General features: G+C 40.2%; 1 protein-coding gene across 2 annotated transcripts in view; it reads left to right on the top strand.

Moving 5' to 3' along the window:
- CNTNAP5 (contactin associated protein family member 5) overlaps positions 1–19,671 on the top strand; it is a 775,716-nt gene that overhangs the window by 493,618 nt on the left and 262,427 nt on the right. For both annotated transcript variants that reach the window (XM_014732391.3, XM_070241766.1), the window contains exon 12: positions 337–456. In XM_014732391.3, the coding sequence (XP_014587877.2) occupies positions 337–456 (120 nt within the window). The remainder of the gene's footprint in view (positions 1–336; positions 457–19,671) is intronic.

The following is a 19,671-nucleotide window of genomic DNA, read 5'->3' as shown; positions in this document are numbered from 1 at the left end:
GGGGAGACAGAGCAGTGTATGATGATCCTCACTGTGTGGGCACAGAGGAGGGACCTACACTTTATTAGAAAGAAGGACCATATAAAAACTAAGGGGAGATTTTTAGAGGATGTAACTTCTGAGCCAATTAGAAGAATGAATGTTAAGATGAATGGAGGATGCGAGTCCACTGTGTTGGGACACTAGTTTGTTAGGGCTTAGGGGGAAAGTCGAGGCCATAGGAGAACGGAAAGAAATCAACATTAAAAGTAAATATAAATGGAAGTTACTTATCCCTCCAAGGAAATATGCAGAGCCAAGCAAAGTTTCTTCTCTGCTGCCTTTGTGTTTTTTCAGCCATCTATGAGCAATCCTGCGAGGTGTATAGGCACCAAGGGAACACGGCTGGTTTCTTCTACATCGACTCGGACGGCAGCGGGCCACTGGCACCTTTGCAAGTGTACTGCAATATCACAGGTAAGGGGAAGGGTGCACCGCTCATGCTTCACCCAGCTACATGACGGTACCCAGCAAAGGGAAGTCCACTGGAAGGGGACACTTGTATAAATAGAAATTTAAAGAACCAACCTCTGAGGGGAAATGATACTTTAGTAAATAATAGAAATTAACAACTAGGTTATTTTCGTGAGAGAAGAAAACTTGTTAATGGTCTTGATAATGTTCCACCAAACCAAGAATTAATTACCAAACATTTTCTGTAGAGCTTGTCAGGGACATTTTCTCTCTTAAAACTCAAAAACAGAAAGAAAAGGAAAACAACAAACCAAACACAAACCAAAACTCAAAATCAATAAGAAGCTCTGAGTGAGGAAGTGGAAAGCTTGACTCACATCTGGCCCAAGAGCCGTGTGAATCCTGTATTCTCTCTGAGCTTCCGTTGTTCATCAGTGACATGGGAATAGTAATTCCTACCTCCTAGAGTTATGAAGATGAGACACAGTCATGTGTATTGGAGCAACTAGCCAGGCTAGTTATCCAATAGATGCCTAACAACAACACAAAAAAGCAGGCTATTTCCATTTTCCCTGGCAATCATAATATCTTGCCACTTCTTTCAGTGCAGAGGACATTGCGGAAGTCAATTCTGACAGGGGTTTAGAAACAGCATATGATCACTAATGCGTTCTGAAAAATTATCCCACAAAGCCAAAATTTGATAAAATAGTTATTTAAAAATACAGCAATATGAGTACTCCCTCCATTGTGATTGTCATTAATTGGCACATATACATTTTTGTTTGTTTCACACTCTGGCTTTCAGAGATGCCAGCAGCATCACTTAATAAAGCAGAAAAGTAGGGGTCTATTAAGGCTCATTGAGTCCTCAGGCTCCAGGCTTCTCTGCAACAAGATAACCACATTTATGGAGCTCTTTCTGTAGCCAGACTCTGTCCTGGGCATTGAGGATATGCAGAGAAATAAGACATATTCACTGTCTTCATGAGGCACTAAAATAGGGGAAAATACCCTGCAATATCACAGGTAGAAATGCAAGCAAACCTTTGCAAAAATAGTGATTAAGGACATTTAGCAATTTGCCCATCTGAATACAAAGGACCACACTTTTTCTTTAGAAAGTGATAGTTATATGAAATTGGATGCCATTTCATTGTATTTCCATAATACTTCATCTCTTCAAAATGCATGTATGCTAGCCGCTTCTCTACAGCTCTGTAAATATAATTAGAAATTGTGTCACTGTGTTCTTTTCATAGTTGCGGTAACCTATAGCATTCAAAAACCTGGTCAGGAACTAGGTTTCTCAGTGGATCTTGCTTATTTTTAGAATGTAATTAACATACAGATCTCTGAGGATCCTTGCTGAGAATGCAGAATTCCCAGCCTCAGAAACACTAATAGTAAATGCACGTGTACTGAGCTCTCCAGGTGATTCTTGTGCAAATGATCCGTGGTCTTGCTTTACCAAATAGGAAGTGATTTGGCTGCAGAATAAGGCAAAGGAGATCAATGTCTGCTGTGGAGTGATCAGGTGTTGTCACTCAGTTCCTACCAACTTTGGGAACTGAACTGAGAGCTTACAATATCATCTCATCATCCTCATAACAAAAATCTGAAGTAAATATTTCTATCTCTATCTTACATAGAAGGAAAGAGAACACGAGAATTTCATGGCTTGCTCTATGTAATAAATATTAGGACTAATAGTCAAGATTCAGGAAGCAAACAAAACCTCTGATGCAGTAATCATCTGTATCACTAAAACTAATTGGATACTTTATATTGCTTATGTTTTACTTTAAACAGTACTTTTATTTTTGTCATAAAAGAAATAAATATTAATTATAGAAGAGTTAAGGACAAAAGAAAAGTATCAAGAAAATTTTAAAATCACCTATAAACCACAATCCAGAGACTGCCATTGTTAGTTTACTATTAGAATTTCCTTTGGAATTTTTTCTATGAATGTATATGTGTTTTTTCTTTGAATATATATGTTTTTTAAGTATATATTTTAAAATCATAAATTTAATAGACAACCATAGACTTGTCCTTATGCCATCAAAATATATTTTGAAATTAAAATATATCCTTTAAATATAGCTTAAAATTTTTAAACACTCCAAAGTAATTTAAGTAGCATGACACAGAAGGAATGATTGCCTCAGAGTCTTGTTGACATGGAACTCTCTGCCTTTCTTTGGAAAGATTCATCTCAGGGTTTAAGTTTGCTATCTTGACCAGGATGGCTAAAGATGAAGGCTTATTTGTACTTAAAGGTTCCTGTCTTGCTGATGTGGTCCTGAAAAATCAGGACCTCTGAGTTGTGTCCCAGAGTTGATAGGCTTGATCACACATGACTGGATATTTCTTTTAAATAAGTTTCTTTGGTCACATGCAATTGTAAAAGATATAGGTTTTTGTTTTTTTCTAAAGTATCTGTAGAAATAAAAGCAAACCTCTCTGTAGGCTGAATTATATAATTCTGACATTTAACTATTTTTTGATACATAAATATAACAATAACCAAATGCATGTTTTTGCATTTGTAAATATTAAATGTTCTTAAATATGAGCAGCTTATGAAATGAGTAAAAGTGTGACGGAGTGATCCAGGGAAGAGAGTGAGGGAGGAAGGAAGGAAGTGAGAGAGAGGGAGAGAGGCAATGAACAGAGAGAATGGAACAGGAACAGGGGCTTGGTGTGGGGAGAGGAAGACTTGTTCTGTGTTTACCTCAAGTTTTCTGAAAACACAAAGGTTACTTTTGTCTGCACTTTTCAGTGCATTACTGGGGTATTTAAACAGAGAGAGTAAACCATCCTAGGAGGCTGGAAACTGGTGTTCTTTTCCTGTACCTTGGGCCAGTCAGCTGAGTGCTCTTGGCCTAGTCAAAAATCTCTAAAATAAGAATCTGGGGCAGGGGAACTCACATGCCTTCCTCATTTAGAATTCCCTGAGAGATCATGTGAGGTTCAACAGAAAAGGGAAGTTTCTCTTAAGAAGTCTTCAGATATCTGCAAATAGATGTCATGAGGGTGAAAAAGGAAGATTTTAGTTGTAGAAAACAGTAAATTTAAATCCCAACTGCATCTCTCTTTACAATGTACCCTGGGAAAACATTAGTGCTCCATTTATATAGGCCAGGTGGCACCTTACCCCTCCTGGGAGATTTAAGTCTGTTCAGCTCACCTTCCACAGGGTGCTCTTGGGAAGATGAGCTCCCCAAACGCTCCAGCAGCAACTGTCCCATTCATTGTAAGGTAACGCTATCTCCACATGGGGGAAGCAGGCCAATTTATGGGAGTGATCTAAGGGTAATTGGGTTTATTGATAAAGAGGACTGAATCTAGGCCTCTACAAATTTTGACAGGGTGCCATACCCAAGGCTGTGTTTTAAGTCACTTCACCATGGGACTAGTGGGTGGGAGAGAGGGAAAGCCCAGCGTTTAGATGGAGAATTGAGTGAAGTCATGGTTGAGGGAGATAAAAGAGTTTCTGCAGGAATACACATTTGGCCTACTTTGAACATCTCTATACATGATTTACAATTCAGTTCAGCTTAATATAAATTTGTACATTTCAGGCACTGTGTGAACTGCTAAGGATACAAAATTGTGTCTGCATTAGTTTCTAAGGGCTGCTATAACAAAATTCCACAAATTGAGTGGCTTAAAAATCATCCAAGAAGCCTATTATCTCACAATTCTGGAGGCTAGAAGTCCAAAATCAAGGTACCAGCAGGACTACAGTCTCTCTGAAACCTGTAGGGAAGAATCCTTCCTTGACTTTTCCTAGCTCCTGATGGTTTGCCTAATCCTTGGTCATTCCTAGGCTTATAGCACCAGCACTTTAATCTCTGCCCCCGCAAGAGATTCTCATCCTCCTCATAGTCACAAGTGACCTTCTCCTTTCATGTTTCTGTGCATCTGTTCCTTCTCTTCTTATAAGGACACCAGTCATATTGGATTAGGTCCCACTCTAATCGAGTATGACCTCATCTTAATTTGATTACATTTGTAAAAAACTTATTTTCAATCAAGGTCACATTCACAGGTACCAAGTGTTAGGACTTCAACGTATCTTTTTGGGGAACACAATTCAACCCATAACAGTATCATTTCAGTCTCCTTCACAGGCTAATCAAGGAGAAGACACAGCAATAATTAAAATATAATATAAGGACAATGACAATGATGGGGTATGTGTAGTGTGTGTTGGGAGCCCAGAGGAGAGACACCTAACTCAGCCTCTTGTGGCATGCAAAGACTGTTAGGCAGACAGGTTATGTCTCTAAGACCTAGACAGAGAGTAGGAGCTGGCCAGAAGAAGTGAAAGAAGGCATTGCCAGGAAGATGTCAGGAGCAAAATTCCAGGATCCCTCGAGCCTGCATATTTGTGGGAGCCACCAAACTCACCAAGATGAGTTGCTAGTTTATAACACTGAAAAACTCATGCAACTGAATGCATCGAAAAGAAAAGGATCGAATTGACTTGTGTAGAGGCAAGCAAAAACTATTGAAGGTCCATAATCTGAACTATAATTTCCCAGCAAGGAAATCTACTGTCTCAATTCCAGGGAAAAGAAGGAATGATTTGGTTGTAGTCCATTCTGGAGCATGCTAGACTGTTTAATAGTCCCTGAAGGAAAGATGAACAACTTTCTGAGCACCAGCAACAAGACACCCTTCCTATCTCATACATGGACTTTAGCACTGGTTTCCCATCTTGAGGACAGTGGATCTGTCAGACAGCTTGCTCAAATTTGGCACTGTTTACAAAAGTGTGAGCATACAAAAGGAAATTATGGGAAGGAGACCATAGTAACACAGATCTAGTAACAGAGGGGTTCTTCCCACCATCAGGCTCATAGACGGAGCAGGAGGGAGTGTTGCCAGTTGGGAAGGAGGGCAGTGTGGAGAAGCTGTGCCTTGAGAGAGCTGTGACCTCCTATGTAAGAACAGCCAGCGAGGAGCTGGTGGATGACCTCAATCTCTCCTTGCTCATTCCAGCCTACTTCCTATATCGCCATTGAGCAAACCCAGCTGGAATTCAGAAAGCAAGAGCACTTGTTGATGTAGTGCTGTTAGTCAGCATTCCTGGGCACAGAGAAGGCTGCAGAAAGGTGGAAAATGCATCTGGTGGGGAAAATGGAAAATATGCATGTTAACCTGTTTAAAGAGCTGTTCTAAGAAGTATGGAGGAAATATGATCAGAATTCATCAAGGGTCAAGGATAGTGGTGAGGTAGGGGCTGTGTGTGAAAGTACAAACCATGAAAATATATGGAGCAGGGACTGTTCAACAGATTCCAACATGAAGCAGCAAGAACCTCCCCTTGCAGGTTGAAAGGGAGCAAGGTGAGGATGGATGCAAGAAACCCTTACTTACTTACTGAATAAGAGACTTCGAGAGCTAGCCAACTCTAGAAGTTAAAAAATCACTCTATTGATGAATACCTGAGGAACAAGTAGACAGCTAAGAGAAACTGTGACATACTAAAATGTAATGTTTTGTTAAAAGGGACATCTGGGCACACTACCTGGTGGTGAAAATCTCCTGGCCTGGATGTCGACAATTTCAGCCGATGTTGTGAAGTTTGTGATCATCCTTGGCTATGTCAATCTAATTGGGCAAGTAGGAAGGGATGCCTTTAAGACAACAGAAATCCTGTGGGGATTCAGAATTGTGCTGCTGGATGAAGATGCACATAAGTTGGCTTGTAGGAAGGGTTAGATGCCTTTAGGAAGTGAAGGAGTTCTGGTCACTGGAATCAATACAGAGGAAAACAGGAGTGGAGAAAGAGCAGGGCACAGTAAATTGTTGAAATTAGTGAACACCTGAGGTCATTGTGCAGGAAGCTTGGGTTGACGAGACAGGAGAACAGAGCTTTTCAGTTGTTTCCTGCTTTCCTTGGTGCAGTGGTCAATTTTATATTTCAATTTGGCTGAGCCATGGCACCCAGATATTTGGTCAAAGATTATCATTAATGCTTCTATGAGGATGTTTTTCAGATGAGATTAACGTTGATATCAGTGGACTTTGAGTAAACCAGATTACTCTCCAAAATATGTGTGTGCCTCGTCCAATTAGTTCAAAGCCTTAATAGAACAAAGACTGGCCTCCCTTAAGCAAGAAGAAATTCTGCTAGCAGATGGCCTTCCAACTGGAACTGCAGCTCTTTTCTGTGTCTCCAGCCTACAGTCCTACCCTGTAGATTTTGGATTTACCAAGCCTCCATAATCATGTGAGCAGGTTCCTTAAAATAAATAATCCTCTCTCCCCCCAACCCCTACTCTCTCTCTCTCTGTATGTATATGTATGTATATTTTACATCCTCACATCTGGACAGCCCTGCATAATGAACTTGGGGTAGTTGCATTTTGAATACCTCTACTCTGTGCTTGCCTCTCATTTTCTGTGTGTATCCACCATGACACTAATCACAGTGCATTGTAACTGTCAATGTTTACTTGTGTGTTCCCGCAGGACTAGGAGTTTCTTAATGGAAAATGAGGGACAGCGTGTGATGAATCTCCAGATCTACTTTTACATGTACTTTAGTGAGTCTACTATAAATGGAGCACTGAGAAATCACAGCCAAAGTGAAGATTCATTTCTATCTTTCTCCTTTTTTCATCCCTTTTTTTTTTCCATTTCCCATAGTAATTTATCTTAGACTAAGGAGCTGTCCCATTAAGTCAGTAACAGTTTGGAACTGTGGCTACTGCCTCAATGTCCAATGTTAACTGGGCTTGAGCCATTCCTACCATTCGCAACCTCTTCTACAAATCCAGGAGTGAGAAGTGTCCATCTGTTCCTCATTGCCTCCAAGACCTTTTATTGCTATCCAGCCTCCCTGAATCCCTTCTTTTCTTCAAAGCTAGGAATTACTAGTAGGAGTAGCACATGTTTTGGAGTCACATTGGAGTTCAATTCTAGTGATGACACATTCTAGCTGCGTGACCTTTGACAAGTCATTTAGCATTTCTGGGTCTTGGTTTTCTTATCAATTCAATGGTGATGATAGAAATAGCTGCCTTTCAAGATCAATGTGGATATTAGAATATATACACAAAGTTTCTAGTCCCAAAAGCAGATGGTCCTGAAATCAAGTAACCAAATATCACTGTGTAATTATTAACCCTGCCCTCTTTCACTCTCACAGCTTGCCCAACGTACACGGCATCTGTATGGTTATCCTAACCATAAAAGGTAGCTATCTCTCCTTGCCAACAATAGTCTTTCCTCCCTCTGCAGGTACCAGAAGATTTCTGGGGCTCTAGGAGCCTGGAGGGAGCATTTCTGAGGAGAAACTTCCAATATCAATAAAGTAGAATTAGGAGAGTGAAGCACTTTGACAAGATTTTCCTTAGAATTTGACATTTAAACTCATTCTACTCAGTTTACATTTTGCCATTTTTAATGTTAACAGGACATCTCGTCAACATTTAAAAGATGTTTCCCAGACACACACTGTTTTTCCTCTGTGCAGTACAACTGCGTATTGATTTGCAAAAGTGTTTGTCTAGAACCGCTAACAAAAACACATTTATTTCCTATCTTGATGGATACAATGCCAATTTCATGCATCTAGACCTGTTCAGCAATCATAAGGGCATTGCAAGGAGTTTTCAAGTAATGTTTAGTCAAATCTCTGAAGCAAAACTTGTTTTCCATTCTCAAACAGCTTATAATCCATTTGCAAAAGACCTTACAAGTCTATATCTTATGCTCTCATTGTTATGATGCTCTGTTTCTCACTCCTTTGGCAGGAAGCTCTGCTTTCATTAAAACTCATCAAAGCTTGCATAATGGAATAGGTGGAGAAGCTGCAAATGAAGTTTCTCTAATATTCCCGCACATAATTGTGCAGTGTAATTGCAGGTAATAGATTATCATCCAAACTATTGACAGATAGAAAGAAATGTATCCATTCAGTTAGGGTTAACAGTTGCCAGCCTTGCTTCCCAACGTTGGAGCAATGTCAGTGAGTTTATAGTTTCTGTACGGGCTGCACAAGGGTCTGTCAGAGTAGAGGACACAAGAGTTACCCATGACATAAGATGGAGACAACTTATGGCACATTTATTTCTCCCTGAGCTTCCTAGTATGTTGTTAACTTTTGACAGCTTTTTTTTTACACCAACGAGAAATAGAATTCAGCTGTTGGTGTCATGTGCACCTGTAATAAATAAAGTTCTGTCCTCCTACCTCCCATTGGCGTCTCCCTGCTGATTTCTACCCCAAGCACTCCCAACACACACACACACACACCCCAGAAAGGAAGAACTACCTCCATTGCCCCACCAAAGTCTTATACAAGAACAAGCTAGGCTCAAGTTCTCAAGTTTGTTTTCATCATAATTTGGATGGCAGAAGTACTTTCACCAAAAAATTGTCACTTTATTACAGACTGCATAAAATTGCGCTGAATATCTATGGGGCACTGGGTTAGTTCAAGATGCATCCTTGTGAAGTAGCCAGAGTAATTCTTGTCTTATAAGTGTGGTAATGAGGCTAGTAAGTTATACAGGCAGGATTCCAATTATAGCCATCAGACTTAAGGCTTCTGCTCTCTCCAGTAGGCAGTGCTTCTTATCAAATAATCCTAAGGCGGGAGAGACAACCACTCCTCTGTTGCTTTGAACCCACATGCATTAGTCATCTGCTTTGGCCAGGCACCGATGAGGCACTGAGAATGTAGAAATATGGTCCCTCAAGTCCACAGAGTTTATTTCATGTCTTTGTGGTAAAAAACAGGCATGTCTTCAACCTTCCTCACTCTGATTCATAATTCAAACCACGGCCAGGGTGATCTTTTATAAACACAGATCTGCCTGTGCCTCCACACCTTCTCCTTCTACCTTTGCAAATCCCAAGCTCCTATTCATGGCTTATAATTTTTGAAGGACATGGTTGTGAGGATATATGAGTTCATATGTATTAATTAAACAATTAAACATCTTAGAACAATGCCTGGTGCTTATTACATCCTCTGAATTATTATAATTAGTATCTATTATAATTATTCTCTGTGGTACCACAAGCAAAGCTCTTGACCTCTGTTTCTCTGTTTCTCTCTCTGTAAATGGAAGGTGATGATAACAGCCTTTTTTCTTTTTTCTTTTTTTTTTCTTGAGGAAGATTCGCCCTGAGCTAACTTCTGTGCCAGTCTTCCTCTATTTTGTATGTGGGTCACCACCACAGCATGCCCACTGACGTGTGGCATAAGTCCATGCCCAGGAACTGAACCGAACCCAGGCTTCCAAAGCAGAGTGTGCCAAACTTAACCACTAGGCCATGAGGCTGGCCCTCAGATAACAGCGTTTTATGATTCGTTTGTCGTCAATTAAATGAGTTAACATTTAAAGAGTGTCAGAGAGTGACTGACACAGAGCAAGTGGTGAAGGGAACTTAGATCTTTCTCTTCTTTTCCCCTCCCTTGGAAACATGTCCACTGTCTTTATGGGCAGTCGGCTCAGCTCATCCCATGTAGGAGCCCACAAGCTGTGTCCCCTGGTAGCACAAGCATCATTTCCCAGTTGTAACTCACTCATGGGTGACATATGTGCTGTGGCTCACTAGCGGTTTAATCAGTTGGAATAATACTTGTATTGTTGCTTCTGTTCCAGAGAGGCAATTTGCTTTCTGTAAATGAAGTGTTTTCCAGAGAACTCTTCTGGGCTAAAGAAGAATGATAATTCAACAGCTTAGAGGAGGAAAGCTCTTTTTAGGTGTCTCACTCTCTGTTTAATATCTTATGCTGTCAGCCAAGCCATGGTGACCACATAGGGCTTCCTGAAGGCTGGTCTCTTAGGCATATCTGGGGAGCGGATCTGCTTGTGTCAGAGGCCTGAGCTCTCAAGTGGTCTCTCTGGGCCAGCGGCAGACGGCATAATCTCCTGCTAAATTGGGCCATTAAATAAAACTACTAAGTCATAAAGCTGTAGCATTACCCTGAAATTAAAGCATTGCCACCTTTGAATTGCCAAGAATTTTAACAAGCACTTAGAGAAATTCCTTTCACACATGGGTTTAGCACAGCCAGTATACTCCAACCACACAGATGAGAGCAGAAGTCTGAGGACAAATATAGGGAGGGTGATGGCACTGCGATTTTCACACAATCATTTGCTTATTCATTCATTCACTCCCCCTTTACTAACTCACTCATGATTTATTGAATTTCATAATCACTAATGATTTCTTGAATTTGTTTATTAATCTCTCACTTTCTCATTTTTTCTCATTTCTTTACTTCTGCATTTATTTTTTCAAATGTTTAGTTAATTATGTGTTATTTATTCATTCATTGTCAGTCAGTCACTAAGTTATTCAGTTGGTCATTCAGAAATGAAGACATTGGAGTAAAATTTTGAGTAGTGTCTGAGCTAGGCCCCAAGGTTACAAAATGAATGTCTATCCTTGTCTTCGAGGAACTCATAGTTCAGAGAGGGAGACAGTCATTGTAAATAGATATGATACATATGGTGTGGAAAACAAAATAGAATCCAATAGATGGTACAGAAATATTACAAAGGAGACAGTGCTTGAATCACGGGATACAAAGAGACAGGACTGGTGGTCACAGAAGATGTCCTTGAAGAGCTGCCTTCTGAGCTGAGTTTTGTAGTAGAAATAGCTAAAATTTAATTGAGTATCTACTAGTATGAGGTGCCATGCCAGACCCTTGGCATTCATGAGATCATTCAGTTTTCCTAGCAATCATGTGAAGAAGGTATCCTTCTTTCCATTGTACAGAGGAGGGCACTGAAATCTTGAGAGGTTGAGTAACTTGTCCAAGGTCTCACAAGTTGACATATGTTGGCCAGAAGTTGGAGCTGGGTCTGTGATTCCCATGCCTGGGTTCCTAGGCTGGATGATACAGAGGCTCTGAGGCAAAGAAAGACATCTGTGTCCCAACAGATACTTCCTCTGGCCTGTGCTGCCCCCTTCCATCTGCCAGTGCCATAGTGGAAAGCTCCTCAAGGAAGTGACCCTGAAGGAAAGAAGTTTCTATTATACCCTCCCTGATCGTTATTCACCTCCCTGATTATCACTTTCCTCATCTGTAAAATGAGAAGAATCATACCCACTTTTCAAGGTTTTTCTGAATGTTAGATGAGAATTATACAAAGCAAAAGTTCTTAAATTTTATTTCTCCAAAGAATGACCTGGGATGAATGTTTAAAATGCCATTTTCTAGGCTATTCCCAGCAATGTTTATTCAGTAGGTTTTAGGACAGTAATCAGACAGTAGCGTTTTTAGCAATCACCTGAAGATACCAGACTTTGGGAAATATCTATGTAAGGTGGTTAGCACAGTGCTTAGCACTTAATGTCTCCTTCCTTATTCATCTCCCCACTTCTAAGAGGGACCTGATCAGTGACTAAAAGAGTTGCTCTTCTTAAGACCTGAATACAGGGCTTATCCTGACGCCTTCCTGATGGACCTTTCACAGCACATTTTGTTGTACATCCCTGGTGGACCCCTCCTTTTGGTGCCATGTGGATCAGTAAGCAATCCATTCAACCAGTGTTTATTGAGGCTGCCTGTGCTCAGTGCTGTACAAGCTACTGCAAACCACTGACCTCTATGCCCAAGGACCTCATATTTCTAGCTCTTGAAGCATTTTCATCTAGCCTTTCTATTTAATTCATACCATTATCCTGTGGATAATTGACAGCTATGGAATCCTGGGCAAGTTAATTTCTATGAGGCTCAATTTCCTCATCTGTATAATAAGAACAATCAGTTATTCTTACCTCAGTGGGTTGATGTGAGGATTAAATAAAATTAAGTGAGTGATGTAGCTAATACACACAGAACACTCTCTGGCATTCTCTAAGAGCTCCTGACATGGAAGTCATCATCACCCTGTACCACCATCATAGGAGGACTAGATGCCGAAGGAATTCAGAGGCAGGAGTGATCAAGAAAGGCTCCATGGGAGAGATAGGGCTTGGGTTCAATGTTGATAGGTGTCCCAGGGCTAGGCAAGGAGGAGAAAAGAGAGGAAAATCTACCCTGTCGAGCTCAGTAGCATCACGGATGTGGAGATGCTATGAGCAGGCGCCCACAGGCCCTTTGCCATGTTTGAGGGCTCCTGGCTCACCTCTGTATCCTGATGCAGTGCTATCATTTGGCTGAACACTTTTCTTGTTCAGAAAAATGAAAGAACAAGTGGGAGTCAAAGGTATCTCCCAGAAAGCTTGCTTGCGCTTGCTCACTTTTGCTCTAAGCCCAGGATTCCAGGGAAAGATGATGAATCAAAGTCAGTCTAGACATTCCGAAGAATAAAGGAGCCAAGATGTGCTAGCAGCTTGTGATGCCATGTTCTGTGAAATCAGGAAAAAGAGGAGCCATTCATCTGGAAGCCTTTTTCCTATTTCCCTTCCCCTCATGTGGACTCAAGTCACAGGAGCACCAGTCAGCCTTGCATTGTCAGTACACAAGTGTTTGAATACATTCTATTTATATCTATTTGTAAAGAGAAGATGGTAAGAGACATCTCCTGGTTAGACTGTCCATGGGACCAGTTTCTGCACTGGCTTTCCAGCGCTACCTATGAATATTCTGTCCAGTCTTCATGCTTTGTATCCAGTTTTGCTCTTCTGGAATATCATTCCTCACCTCGTTTTTTAGACTAAGCTTTCATTCTTTTCTCCTATGACACTCCTTTGCCTGTTAAAATTCTTTCAATTCACGTAATCAACAAATATCTACCAAATCTAGCATAGTTGTTGAAAGCTTGGGCTTGGTTTGGATCCTAGTGCTGATATTTAGTTTTATCAAGTTATGTGACTTAGGTGAGTTTCTTGGTCTCCCTGTTCTTCAGTTTCCTCTTCTGTAATTAACAAGAGAACCTATTTTTAAGGTTCTTGTGAGTTTTATATGAGATAATTGACGTAACTCATGAGAAAATTGCCTAGCATTGTATACCCCATACATGGTAACTATTATTAATTATTTTCATCGCTCTATCCCCAGAAACCCTGAATCTGGTTTCTGAGGAGGCAGTAATGAAAATAATAACTAATAACTTTTATGAGTGCACAACACCTGACACACTGAAAGCATTCATGAAAATTAATTAAATATTATTAATAAATACACTTGAAAATGGATATACTACCATGGTGTGGATGTTTGACTTTGATAATAATTTCTATTACTTGATAGTTATTTGGCCAATTAGTCCTTAGCCATCTGTGTGTGTGTGTGTGTGTGTGTTGGTGTAACAGCACGTGTACATGAACTTGTTGGAGCACAGTAGAATAGTTTTGAGCAGTTACTACACGTGAAGTACTCTGCAAAGCACTATCTTATTTTCCTTAAAGTTTTTGTTCTAAAATGTCCAAACTTACAGAAAAGTTGAAAGTGTACCAAAATGAGCATCCATACACCTTTAACCTAAATTCTCCAAATGTTAACATTTACCACATTTGTATATTTGTGCTACCCTCACCTCTCTCTTTCCCTCTTCCTCTCTCTCTTTCTGTCTCCTCCCTCCTCCCTTCCTCTTAGTATAAAATGTTTTTTTTTCTCCCTGAACTATTTGAAAGTAAGTTGTGGACATACTCATATTTTAAACCTAAAGATTTTAGCTTGTATCTCCTAAGAACAACGATAGTATCCTATGTAGCCATAATATTAAAACCATACTTAAGAAAATAAACATTGATTCTAATTATCCAATATCTAGTTCATCTTGTGCCTATGATATATTTTACAACAGTGCCTGTTTTTACTTTGCAGGATTCAAGTAGTGTCCACAAGTTGGTTGGATTGTCCTTTTAGTATCTTTTAACTAGAAAAGCCCCTTGCCCCAATCCATCATTTTCTGTTTGCTTTTCATGACATTAATTTTTTTGAAGAGTACAAGCCAGTTGTTAAGCAAAATGCTCCATATTTTGGATTTTTTCTGGTAATTTCTTTGTTAGAATACTTTGGCAAGAAAACCTCATGAGTGATGTCTGTCCTCCTTAGTGCATCGCATCAGGAGGCACATGGTGCCAGTTTGTCCCATTATTGGGGATGCTCAGCTCCCTCGCTTGGCTAAAGCAGTTCTGCCAGATCTCTGCATGATGAAGGTGATAGATCATCAGTAAGTTTTCTGTGGGGTTATACGAAGACACTGTGTGAATTATCCTGTTTCCTAACCTTTACTCTCAATCTGTTAATGATTCTGACCTATATAAGTTATACTGGAATTTATAAAATGCTGTTTTTCTATTTCTATAATTCTGTCTACATTTATAGCTGTCATTCTGCGTTCTTCTCTTCAGAAGAGCTTTTTATTTCTCACCCTGTCTCCACCTCTCTTTGTGTCACTACAAATTCATAAATTATTTCATTTTAAAATGTTATTGCTGTTGTCATCATATTTGATGTTCAGATTGTCCCAAATATAGCTAGTCATGGTCCATTTAATTCTGTTCCTATGTCTTTCGTATGTACTCCCATTAGAACAGCTCCTTGCTTTCCAGCACAAGACTTTCCAAGATGTTACCTTGAACTTGCCCTGCCTTGACTCAGACTCAGCTATTTTCCCAAAGAAGCCTAGTTCCTTTTTGTGGCAAATGATATTTGGAAATTAAGATCTAGGTATCGTTTGCTTATTGCTTCTAGGCCCTTTCAGTGGATAGAGCTAGAAAACGTATGTGTGTGTATGTGTCTGTGTGTTTAAACTATGAGTTCGTGTGGTTTCTCTAAGGCAAATCCAGCACCATTAGACATTTGCTCATCATTCTTTCTTCCATGTATCTCTCTCGTCTCTCACATTGAGAACTTGTCTTAGCAGCACCAATATATTTATTCATTTGTTCTATCCTACAATATACACAAAATATTTTCAGAATCACATCAGCAATAGCGCTACTAATAACAAAGTGTAAGATTTCTTTTAATTTTAATTTTTGTTCTTAGAGTATATCTGACCAAGGGTGCATAGCTCAATAGACTACTCTATTGAAAGGTTACTTGGATTAATATTTACTTATTTGTGGTTATTTTATCCATGTAATATACAGTTAGGCTTTTTTGTTTCTGTTTAATATTCCATTTTAGGGTTTACCTCTTTTCATCCTTTTGATTTAATTTTATGTTTTGACTATGTGAAACATTTGTATGTTACAAAAGTTAAAATATATAACATATACTATTTTATATATATATATACATATATACGCACACAATGATTGACCAGAGATGTCTTTCTCTCACTCATAATGCCTTTCCCCGTTCTTACTCATCTCATCTAGATAACCATTTATATAAGTTTATCCTTCCTGGGTGTATTCCTATTTCTCCTTTATTCTTACACAAAATGTAGCATAGTCTTTTGCACCTTGAAACCTTGATTTTGTCACTTTACAATCTTCTGGAAATCATTCTAGATTAGTTCAGAGAGATCTTATGTGGTTTCTATTATGGCCGCATAGTATTTCACTGTGTCAATTAACTATACTGTATTCAATCAGACACCTATTAATGGATATTTTCGGGTGTTTTAGTATTCTGCTATTTGCAATAGATATCCTGGGCTGCACAGTAGAATTGCAAGAACGTATCTAAATAAACTTTCCTGTCATCTATCACTTTCCTGCTGATTTTAAGAGCTGTCATTGAAACGAGTAAAAAAATATCTTGGTAATCTGTTGAATGTTTAGTTTCGTGGTAAGTGAATACCTACTATGGGCCAGGAATTAGGCAGACAGGAATCATGAGACAGTCTTTTCCCTTGTAGTGCTTACGGTTTAGCGGGGGGATGAGTAAACAAGTTGTTGTAATAGTGCTCGAGCGAGATAAGCACAGGATGCTGGTGGAGTTAGAGAAGACCTTCCACGGGAGACGATGCTGGCACTCTGGAAACATCATTATATTGTGATGAACTCCAGAGCAGAGATATCAGCTGAAAGAAAGATGAATAATTTCACTCTCCTCTGCATTTTCTTTTTGTCAGTCACCTGCAGAACCAGAATACAAGATTCATTAAACAGAGTAAGTAGACACTCTCACATTTACAGGCGGCTTGTCTTCTTTTATGACCTGGTAAAAGGACATATTAATGCTGCCCTTGGGAATCTCTTCTTACGACCACCACAAGCCCTACGCAATCAGCTCACCATCTTATGGACTCCTCTGAGTTCGATTTTGGCTACTTTAGTTCTTCTAAACAAAGGAATGGGAAAACTACTGTTTATTCTGTACTTGTCGCCCAGGTACTGGGTTACATGGTCTTAGAGTTTATCTCATTTAATCTGCATGATAAAGTGTGAGGTAGAGATCATTTATCACTTGTATTTTGAGAAAGCAGAGGTTCAGAGAGGTTGAAGAGCATGTGCAGCATCACTCAGCTAGGAAGTGACAGATGGAGGAATTGAATTTAGGTCTGAGTGAGTGCCTAGCTTTTTCCTCAGTATGTACCAAAATCGTGCTCATCACAGAGATACCCCTAAAGACCTCACCACAACCTCCAACGCAGCCAAAGCCACATCCACCAGCCTCTCTGTCCTCTTCCCATCAGGGGATGGCTATGTGGAGGCTCCTTTCTCCTCTTCCCCTGCCCAGAATGCCCACAGGCTGAGATGCTCTGGCCCTCCCCTCTGCCCCACATTTACTGCTGCTGGGCTTCCAGTTTCCATGGGAACTTCTTTCCCAGAACCAGCTGTGAAGCCTTGAGCTGGGGATCCAGAGTGTCATTCAGCCTTGTACCGCTCATCCCATCGCCTTCTCAGTCCCTAACATAGTGTTCTGCACACACTAGATGTTTAATAAGTTTTCCTTGAATAAGCCAGGGAACAACAAAGTGTGATACAGTGTACATGGAGTCCTTTCAAAACCACCCCTACCCAAGACCATAAAACAGATTTCCCAGGTGTCTTTGATCATGCCACCTATTTTAAAGCAAGAAAAGAGAAAAATAACCCCCCAAAAGGGTACATAAAAAGTAAAGGCTCGAGCGAAGTAGGAGAATAAATCACAGTCAAGTATGTTGCCTGGGAGTCGTAAAGTGTGGCCCACGCAGGCAGGTGGAAGAGTGGTAATGGCTGGGAGCCGGCCTCCCGTGCCGCCCTGCTGAAGTGTCTGCGCTCTGGCTAATGCATCGTGCCCGGTGGCCACACCAGGAGCCATAAACCAGTAATGCTCCCTCCCCCAAACGGCAGAAGCCCAGACGCTAAAAGCTGCCTCATCTGCAGTGGTTTAGCAAGGCACGATGGATTTTCACGTAGGCAGCTGAGAGTTCCACAGGGAGGGAAAGCTGCTCCTGCGGGAATTCTGAAGCCTTTTAAAGTAGTTGAAAATCATCATTTTACACCATTTGTCTCCCTTCCCTTTAAAGGTTTAGGGGAAGGTGGCATTGACGCCCTCGGCTCAGGTTCCCATAATTGTTTCTAATAATGAGATGATCCCTTCTAAGACTCTCTGAATTGCTTCATCAGAATGGATTTCAGTTCAACTTTGATTAGAGTCAGGTACCCTGAGCCAGGCTCTGTGCTGAGTTCAACGTCACTGCCCAGTGGATTGTAGCCAGTTCACAGCTGAGGAGACTGAGGCTTGGAGGTTGTGTGTGTCTGCCATCTTCAGGAATCTAGTCAGTGGCACAGCTGACACTGGCAATCAGGACTCCTGACCTCAAAGCCCTTGCTTTCCTCCATAACATCTGCCTCCGTTAACCACAGAAGCCTTTCCAAGCTGACATTTACTCAGCAGTCATTGCCTGTTATTTAAATAGGGAGATAAAGTACAACCATATGAAAAATTAAATAGCTATCAATGCAAAATGACAAGAGACGTCACTGGGCTGTACATGCAAAGATGGCAAGTGAGTAGTAGAGACAGTGCTTTGAGGATTACTTAAACTGTCTTTACCCTTGGCATAGAAAATTCACTGTCAACATAGATAACTGTACCAGAAGTGACCCCAGGGACCTTAATATAGACTTGCTTTATTACAATAGGAGTATAAGAGAATTGGCACACTTTTTGAAAGACTATAAGCAGCTCCCCACAGTGATTTAAGTTCAATTAAGCTGGGTATTGACAATCTGTAGACTTGCCTTCTTTCCAAGCATTGTGATAGAAAAATTGCAGTTTTTTCTGGCTCTGTAGAGAGACAGATATGTGTGGAGAATGAAGTCTTATTAATCAGAGTTATTTCTTGTCTCTCTTTTTTCACTTTCCTTTTGTTTGTTCTTTCTTCTGTGTGGTAATTTCCATGGTAACAGATGGAACAGCTTATAGCATCTGTAATTACTATTATTAATAATAATAGTGATCATCACAGTAATAATACCAATCACATAGAATGAGAGAAAAAATATGAAATAAAATTAAACTGTGGCTCTGTGTATAAACAATTTACAGTTTCTGAAATGAGAAAAAGAGGAACCAGGCAGATCCCCTAAAGACCCAGGACGAGGATTCATAAAGAGCTTTCCTGGGGTGACAACCTGGGAAAGATTTCATAAAAGAGATAATGATAAAGAATGTTCCAGAATATCCCACCATGACTACTCTGTCAGCACTTTGTGATATCTCTTTTTTTCCTTTTTGTTGATGTTGTTGTTGAGTGTGTATGTGTGCTGATCTTATATCCTGAAACTTTTACATTTGGACCATTATATAACACGCATAGACGAGCTGCTTTGCAAATGCTAGAACAGAAAACCTGGCAGAATACAAATGCTGGTGGGTTAACTAATATACTCACTTGACAAAGATTTCCTGCAGTCCCACAAGGTGCTCAATGCTAGTCTAGGCTCTTGTGGTCTAAGGATGAAAGACCTGTGTTGGCCTGTGCATTCTCAAGAAAAAGAGTGCACAGTCAACACTGGACAGGCTTCCCTAACACCACCCCAACCCTACCCCAGAAGATCTCTGGGCAGCTCCACTGACTCTTAATCTCAAGAGCATGTCTAACAGCATGAGACATTTGTCATTCTTGGGTACACAACTTTTTCCCCAGAAACATGGTACACTTTTGGAGGAGTTAGGCAGTATGCTATCCTCCTGCATGTGCACTCTGGTGGCTAGCAGAGCACAACTGGTCACATATTTCAACACAAGAATTAATGATACATTTTACACCCAGAGAGATCTCATAGTTTTATGGAGAGATAGACTTAAAAGCTAAATTCACAATACAATTTTGGAAGTCCTTTACTAGCCTACATAAGAACACATTGTTATGTCTGTGAAATGATATT

The sequence above is a fragment of the Equus caballus genome, chromosome 18 (assembly GCF_041296265.1).
Source record: "Equus caballus isolate H_3958 breed thoroughbred chromosome 18, TB-T2T, whole genome shotgun sequence".
Lineage (NCBI taxonomy): Eukaryota > Metazoa > Chordata > Mammalia > Perissodactyla > Equidae > Equus > Equus caballus.
Note: the sequence above shows the minus strand (reverse complement) of the source record. Positions and strands in the feature narration are given on the sequence as shown.